This window comes from Nematolebias whitei, chromosome 18 (genome assembly GCF_014905685.2).
Source record: "Nematolebias whitei isolate Nwh7 chromosome 18, NemWhi1, whole genome shotgun sequence".
In the NCBI taxonomy this organism is placed as follows: Eukaryota; Metazoa; Chordata; class Actinopteri; order Cyprinodontiformes; family Rivulidae; genus Nematolebias; species Nematolebias whitei.
The window spans coordinates 9,576,969-9,585,906 of NC_056515.1; the positions used below are offsets into that span (position 1 = coordinate 9,576,969).

The 8,938-nt window shown below is 39.4% G+C and overlaps 1 protein-coding gene across 3 annotated transcripts in view; it reads left to right on the forward strand.

Annotated features, from left to right (window-relative positions):
- Positions 1-8,938, forward strand: part of LOC119425154 (unconventional myosin-XVIIIb) — a 281,445-nt gene that overhangs the window by 249,088 nt on the left and 23,419 nt on the right. For 2 of the 3 annotated variants that reach the window (XM_037692688.1, XM_037692690.1), the window contains 2 exons: positions 4,134-4,267; positions 4,361-4,402. In XM_037692688.1, the coding sequence (XP_037548616.1) occupies positions 4,134-4,267; positions 4,361-4,402 (176 nt within the window). The remainder of the gene's footprint in view (positions 1-4,133; positions 4,268-4,360; positions 4,403-8,938) is intronic. The other variant, XM_037692689.1, reaches the window with a different exon arrangement.

An 8,938-nucleotide genomic window follows, 5' to 3' on the forward strand; every position in this document is an offset into this window, starting at 1 on the left:
ACAGAAAATTGCTATGAAGATTCCAGACTTCGTGGAGTCAACTCTCTTGTATCTGCCTGAAAAAGTTAAACATGACATTTCTTTTTCAGTAAACTTACAGTTGACCGAAACTTGACCTTTGACCAACTTCACAATTTGCTCATTGAAGACAGAAAATCAGACAATGCATCATTAACCTGATTTCTACTTTGAATGAGGATAAAAATCACTAATACTGTTTCACAGTTGATTTAAAATGAGTAGTTCACTTCAACATTTAAAAATGGTTTGAACAAACACAATTTGATTATCAAAATATTTGTAAAATAGTAATGATAATAGAAAAAGAGAGTGTTCTTTCAATTGATCAGTGCAGGACACTTAGAAAGTCTCTGGATGAACTTAATCTTGTGTTTCTGGACTTAAATCAATGAAATACAGTTCTTGTCCCAGGAAGGCCCTCAAGGCCAGATTTTGACCTGAGGCTTAGTTCACTACACCACCTCAGACTTCTGCACTTCACGATGCAGGGGGAGAGTGTGCCACATCTTGAAGGACACCACTCGTCCTGCACACAGTCTGTTCCAGCAAACTGTTGAAAAATGCAGGGTCTTCCCTGAAAGAGATGACGTCTAGATGGGAGCATATGTTGTTCTAGAACCTGAACATAGCTCTCTGCATTAATGGTGCCTTTGCAGACATGCAAGCTGCCCATGCCACAAGTGCTCATGCAACCCCATACCATCAGTGATGCAGGCTTCTGAACGGAGCGTTGATAACTACTTGGGCTATCCTTGTCCTCTCTTGTCCGGATGACATGGCATCCCAGTGTTCCATAAAGAACTTAAAATCGTGACTTATCTGACCACAGAACAGTCTTCCATTTTGCCACACTCCATTTTAAATGGCCCCTGGCCCTGTGCAAACGTCTGAGCTTGTGGAGCTTGCTTTGAAATGGCTTCCTCTTTGCACTGTAGAGTTTCAGCTAGCAACGGTGGATGGCACAGTGGATTTTGTTCACTGACAATGCTTTCTGGAAGTATTCCAGAGCCCATTCTGTTATTTCCTTGACAGTGGCATTCCTGTTTGAGGTGCAGTGACGTTTAAGGGCCCGGAGATCACGAGCATCCAGTAGAGTTTTACGGCCTTGACCCTTACGCACAGCGATTGTTCCAGATTCTCTGAATCCTTTGATGAGGTTATGCATGGTTGATGATGATAACTTAAAAGTCTTTGCTATTTTATGCTGGGTAACACCATTCTGGTATTGTTGCACTATCTTTCTGTGTAACAATGGTGGAATTGGTGATCCTCTTACCATCTTGGCTTCTGAGAGACAATGACACTCTGAGAAGCACTTTTTATACCCAATCACGTTGTCAATTGACCTAATTAGTTTTAATTACATTTTTTAAGCGCACACACATGCACACGCGCGCGCAAATATGCACATCTACATACATCATTGTGTCCCCCCCACATTACGGATGTTTCTGATGCCCTTGGTCCTGAGCCTGGTTCTGCTGGAGGTTTCTTTCTTTTAAAAGGGTGTTTTTCCTTTCCACTGTTGCCACTGTGCTTGCTCAGGATGGGAGACTGCAACGAAGCCAAGATTCAACTTGTCTGCTGGATTCCTTAGATAGAGAACTTTACTAATTGGCTTTTATGTATGTGAATGTTTCTGTAAAGTGCCCTGAGACAACTTTGTTGTGATTTGGCACTATATAAATAAATTGAATTGAAAAACTGAATTGAAATTGAATTCTGGACCTGTCCCAAACTACAGACTTTTTGGCCATCTATTTTTGGCACCTTCTCTGGAATATGTGGTAAAACTGTGCACCCATCACCATTCATCACACTGTTCAGGGTGGTCCCTGTGGATACATCCTTCAGCAAGTCCAAGAAGAATGTGATTGCTTTTGGCTCTCTTCTGACCATAAGACTAGTTTTGTGCAATTGGAAGGACCCACACCCCTCAGCATATATGTACATTGGATAAGAGAGACGATATATTATTATATTATAGTATTATGTATTATTATATTCATAGTATTATGTTTTATTATATCCATCTAGAAAAAACAAAGATATACCATGAAGGGTTCTGTTAAAAGATTTTGGGACACTTGGCAGCCTTTTATGTTGTATGTGGAAAACATGTCTGTGCCTGTGAAATTCATTTGAATTAATTTATGTATGTGTGACTGATCCGGTGTGGGAGGGGAGGGGTAGGAGGGTTTTTTGTTTTTCTGTTCTTGATTTTTTTTTTTAAAGGAAATGGTTTCCAGATGACATTTACTACTTTTTTTACTCTTGTCGTCTATGAACATTTGTTCAATCACAAATGATAACACAACAACAGTCCAAACATGCTGATATTTTTCTTAATTTTTTGTTTTTTTTTCCTTTTTCCACAGACAAGATACGCCCTCCCATACCCACACACTCTCTGCATTACCTGGGCAGCCCATAAGCTGCTAAATATATTCCCCAACAGGCGATACTCATATCCAAGCTGTGAGACACCATTTTGGAGGCAGGTTGGCAGGAAACACGTCCTCCAGGCGATGACTGAAAGCACGCCATGCATCCACTTCTCTGCTTATCTCATTAACAGAAACAGCAGCTGGTCTATTATCTGGGAAATTTGAAAAATATCATTGTCATCAGTGGAGACTGTGATCATAGCAACACCGATGGCTCAGACAGAGCTTCTCTACGTACACTGACACATGCACACTAGTAAAGAATGAATTATGGCAGGAAATTGTCATAAGAGACTTTTTTGGTATATACTAAAATTAATTATACTGAAGCTAACGGTTGAGAAAGAAGCAATGTCTATTTGAAAGACAAAGTGAACAACTATGGCCCCGTAATTTAGTACACATTTGAAATATAATTATTTGTACCACGACAAAGCTTGTTTTACAACTTTTGTTGTGATATTGCAAGAAATTCTTATCAGTGGTCAAAGTGGAGGAAGGTTGCATTCTGAAGTGCATTCAATTAAAATTTTAATATTTTGTCATCCTCTTATCATGATTGAATTGATTTAGACATTTTTAAGTAACCAAAGATGTTGGATAACCTTTTTTAGTGGCCTCTGAGCTGTGAAAAGACAAGAGGGTCAATAATTATTCAGTTATTGGCCAAAAGTATTCATTCACATGACGATACCCTTTAACAACATTCTGGCTGTGCAGTCACACACAAGCTTCATGAATAGACATATTCACATGCACAACAGAGACATTTATCTTTCTACTTATGCAGCTTCTTAACACCATCTCTCCCTCATCCTGCTTCCTATCTCTGACTGTGATTCTCATTGTCTCATCAACATTATAGGCATACACTGTCAGGGTTTCAAGGCAGATCAGGACAGAAGAACCCAGTTGCGCAGGCAGGACTCAGGAGACAGGCGTAAAATAAAATACTTTTAATAATAATAAATCAAAAGGGCTGACATGGCAGCAAACTTACAAGGCAGATACAAGACGAGATCAAAACAGGGCCAGACTGGCAGAACAAGACAGGGTAGACCCAACGACGAACCGACAACGACAGAACTGCCAGACAGACTTTATATACACACAACCAGGACATGACACAGGTGACGATAATCAGACAATCAATACAGACACAAGGGAGAACAGACAGGGGAAGGCCCACTAGATGTTGCCATCCCTACATGCACACACTTGATTATGGGGCTCCATGAAAACCATTGCACCACCTGTTTCTTCAAAGCTAAAAAAGCCTATGCCTTTAAAAGCTTAAAAGTGTCTAAGTGTGACTTGGCCCAAGTGTTCATCTTTGTATTATGCAACAGGAAAGACTCGGTTAGAAAGTAAACAGATGAGATTAATTTTAAAAAAGTTTTCTCAATTTTAGTGTGTGTAACAGTTTTCTTTAAAATAAATTGAAAATACATCAATATCAGACCCTAAATCTGTGTGCATTTAAGAGGGAATACCATTGGTATAAAGTATTATAGGTGTTATTGAAGGTAGTTGCTGTGGCAAATTCAGCCCTGAGGTTATTACAGTTTGGTGTGAGTTGAAAACACACATAGCTGGCCTGTGGAAGATGAGCATTGTGTTCAGCTTCTATGTTCACAAACATCATTTTACTGGATTTGTTTGCAGGAAATGCAGGTAGAGGAACTCACTGCTGTCAGGCAGACGTTACAGGCCGATCTGGAGACGTCCATTCGCCGCATCGTTGATCTACAGGCCGCCCTGGAGGAGGTGGAGTCAAGCGATGACAGTGATACTGAAAGGTAGTTAGACTCCAGTGAGATACTTCTCTAACTGATGAATCAAATCTGATTTTTTTTTTACTTAGTCTTTCACCACTCTGTTCTTAAATCCAGTGTTCAAACTGCTGTGGAGTCCTTTACTCAAAAGAAAGACCTGTAAGAAACTCATGGCTGTGTGTGTGAGGTCGCAGTGTGTGGCTGTGATTTTCAGGCTTGTGGGTGTGACCCATACAGCAGGTGTCAGCAATAAGCATTTTAGAATGCTCAATAATAAAACAAACAAACAAACAAAGAAAGAAAAACAAACTTTTAAAGGATAATTTGAGTTATTTGTAACTTGTTCTTGTCATAATTGCAATCCTTCCTTATCGCTGAACTCACTGAAGCAGCTGGACAATTTAGACCAAATGAAGAACCAACCATAACGCACTGACTGAAGACTGAAACAGGTCACTCAAAAATACACCTATCATTCCTAATCAGATAAAATTTAGGTGATGTCCAGTTTGAATATTTTTTCTTTATAAATGCTTACCAATATCTATAGAATCTTATAAAAATAATGTATTCATCCTTTAAACAAAACACAAATATTTTCAAACCACACAGAACTTTTTCCTTGCAAGCTTCTCATTTCTCAATAGCACCGAATCAACACTGGCTCTACTGCAGGCATTTGTGCTTTTAGCAAGTCCTGAAGTTCTTGCTTAATGCTAGGAAGAAGTTGGTTATAGAATTTTTTTTGTTCCAACTTGCATATTTCTTTTCTACAAAATGTGAAATATTCACTGGCAGGGTGTATAACTTCCCCACCACCATAACATGCCAACCAGCAGTATCAGCATGCACACTTGAGGCTGAAAATCGTACCTGCTTGCCAACTATAATAGTTACCCTTCTTGATTTGGATTCAAAATTGGACTGAACACTTGACCAGATCATTTTTGAATAAACTTTATAAATATATAAATATATTTATATTATAAACATAAATATCTACATAGCGCATATGGGTCTCCTGTAAAAAAGGCAATATCAGTGTTCAGCTGCTTTAGGTGTAACATAATTTTCTGAGCATGCATCAGGATATAATTTTCTGGAATTTTACAGGACTAATAAGGGATTTCCCATTCCAGTTTACACAATTAACTGGGCAGCCACTCGAGTGGCCAACATCCTTAACGCTGGTCATGGTCGAACAGCAAAAAATAATTTACTCACAAACTGTCATAAGCCATTACTTAATAATAAAAAAGACTGATCTGGTATAAACCTACCTCTCTCTCCTTCCCAAACATGGAGAGAACATAAAAACACTGTCAACTGAAAATCCATACATTAGTGCTTCCTCTAGAGAACATAATCCAACCATCTGGGCTCCCGTCTGCCCACATATGCTATAAGTAATAGTAATTAAAAAAAAAAAAACATAAAAAGAAACAACAATCTATACAAATATTAAAGAAACAACAATCTATACAAATATTACCATAAACATCAAATGTGTACCTAAAAAAGAGATTTAAAAACACTCCCATATTAGGGTGCATACTATATACCAGAACTTACAATAATCAGTTCAGAGCATTAACACTGTAGAACTACCCTCTAATACAAAAATATAAAAAAGGGAAAAAAAAAGAAAGAAAAAAAAAATGCTCCCATATTAGGGTGCGTACTATATAACAGAAATTGCAGCAATCAATTCAAAACATTAACACTATAGAATCGCCCCCTAATACAAAAGAGAAAAATTAAAAAGGGGGGAAAAAAAGAAAATAAATTTTCTCATATTAAGGTGCGTACTATATACCAGAACTTACGATAATCACTTCATAGTGTTAACACCAGAGAATTGCCCTCCAACACCCTCCCCCCCACACACACACGCACGCACGCACGCACGCACGCACGCACGCACACACACACACACACATAAAACTACAGATAAAAAAGATTAAAAAGAAAAGAAAAACGCTCCCATACTAGGGTGTGTACTATATACCAGAACTTATGGTAATCAACTCAGAGCATTACCAATCTCCATCCATCACAAATAAAATATTGTATACAGTGAACCCTCGTTTTTCACGGGGGTTAAGTTCCAAAAACAACCCGTGATAGGCGAAATCCGTGAAGTAGTAACCTTTATTTTTTTTACAATTATTATACAATGAAATACTCCATAATACATTCGAACCAAAGAACAAAACATTTTTACAGGCCCAAGCATTTGTTTAACAAAAACCAAACCTTGACCCCTCAGTCGTTTCCAACTTCCGGCCTGTCTCCAAACTCCCATTTGTTTCTAAAGTACTGGAGAAAATAGTCGAGTCCCAGTTGAAGTGCTTCCTGGAGGATCACGCCATCTTAGAGAGCTTTTCCAATCTGGCTTTAAACCTCTCCACAGCACTGAAACTGCTCTGCTGAAGGTCTTTAATGGCATCTTCAGATTCACAGATTCACAGATACCGGTGATTCTGTGCTGCTTGTCCTGTTGGACCTCACAGCTGCCTTTGACACCATCGACCATGAGATCCTCATTGCTAGGTTGGAGCAGTGGGTGGGCGTCACAGGATCAGCCCTCAATTTAGTTGATGTTTTTCTTAGTTCATATCTTAGATGTCATTACTGTTTTTCTTATACATTTTATTGTTGGATGTAACTGGGACCCTGCGTACATAATTTCGCTCCACCACATGTACCACATGAGGTGCGAATGACAATAAAGAAACTCTGACTCTGACTCTGACTCAATTGGTTCAGATCTTACCTCACTGACAGATCCTTTTGTGTCTCCATCAAGGATTTTAGTTCCGCAGAGGCAGAGCTTAAATGCAGGGTTCCGCAGGGGTTCATACTGGGTCCACTCCTATTCTCTTTATACCTGCTGCCGCTTGGTGCTATTTTCCGGAAACACAACATGCCCTTCCACTTCTATGCCGATGACTGTCAAATTTACTTCCCCCTAAGACACAATGGTACATGCTCTATTCAACCGCTGCTCAACTGCCTGGCTGACATCAGGGACTGGATGGCTTTAAATTTCTTAAGTTTCAAAGAAAAGAAGTCTGAAGTCATGTTGTTCCCTCCCAATGACACAATCACAAACCACTGCATCGACCTTTCCGCTCTAACCCTGTCAGAAAAACAAAGAGTCACTAATCTGGGCGTGATAATGGACCCTTCCCTGAAACTTAACAATCATGTAAACATGATTGTTAAATCATGCTTCTTCCAACTGAGGCAGCTGTCTAAACTGAAGCCCATATTGTCCAAAAAGAACCTGGAGACAGTAATACATGCATTCATTACATCTAGGCTTGATTACTGCAATTCACTCCTGTTTGGTATCAGTCAGACCTCCATTGCACGACTACAACTGGTCCAGAAAGCCTGATTTTTAACCAGTACAGGCAAAAGAGAGCACATTACACCAGTTTTGGCCTCACTGCACTGGTTACCGGTTCACTTACGAATCCAGTTCAAAATACTCATGTATGTCTACAAAGCACTGAACAGTGTCGCCCCCCCCATCTCTCTGATCTGCTACAACCGTATGTCCCACCACGCTCCCTGAGGTCAGTGGACCAGTTGCTCTTCACAGTTCCAGGAACTCGTCTTAAGCGCAGAGGTGACAGGGCCTTCTCTGTAGCAGGACCAAGACTCTGGAACGAGTTACCTCTGCTTGTCAGACAGGCCCCCTCCCTCTCGGTTTTCAAGTCCCGTTTAAAAACTCACTACTATTCAGTAGCTTTCAACACAAGATGATCTGTGTTTTGATCCTGTATGCTCCACACTGGTTTGTCGTCATTATCTGCATCGTTTTGTGTCTATATTCTGATTTACCTCATTTTGCATTTTGCTTTGTGTGTTACCTGTTGTTTTGTCTGTACAGCACTTTGGTTGGCCTTGTTGCTGTTTTAAGTGCTTTATAAATAAAGTGGTATGGTATGGAAACAAATAAAAGTACTGTATAAACGTTTTTTACAAATAACTACTGTAATGGAGAGACTGTTTAGCCAATCAGAATGCAGAACACAATGCACGATGCAAATCCGTGAAGCAGCGAGACCGTGAAAGGTGAACCGCGTTATAGGGAGGGTTCACTGTACACCACCATTAAAGCACCTACAGCCAAATATTGAGTCAAACACAAGCTTAAGAAAAAATGCTGATTGAGGGAGGCCAGTCCTCAGGTTTATTTTGAGCTATTTTGATCCTCATTCAACCTTTATTTATAATGGTTAGTCTCACTGAGCCTCCCGGACTCATTCAGTGTACAAGAAATACCTGTTTTGTTTTTTTTAACAAAGAATGGTGACAACAGTAGACAATAAAAACAATAGACAATCATAAAAGAAAGCATGTAAGTTGAGAAGAATAAATGAAGAAAAATTAAAGAAAATGGTATTACAAACAAAATTAAAAAAACAGCTAGATTGTAAAGTGATGTAGAAAACTAAAAACAGGAACATGTCTGCATTGGTTTTTGCCCTGAACTTAGCAGATGTTTGAAACCACATAGAGAGGTCAAGGTCGAGAGTTTCAGATCTTTTTGCAAGATATTCCAGGAAACAGGAGCAGAGTAGGAGAAGGCCCTTTTGACAAGTTCAGTCCTCACTGAGGGAACACTTCATGTAATTGTAACGAACCCCGTATAATGGACCAAAATCACCACCACAAAAAATC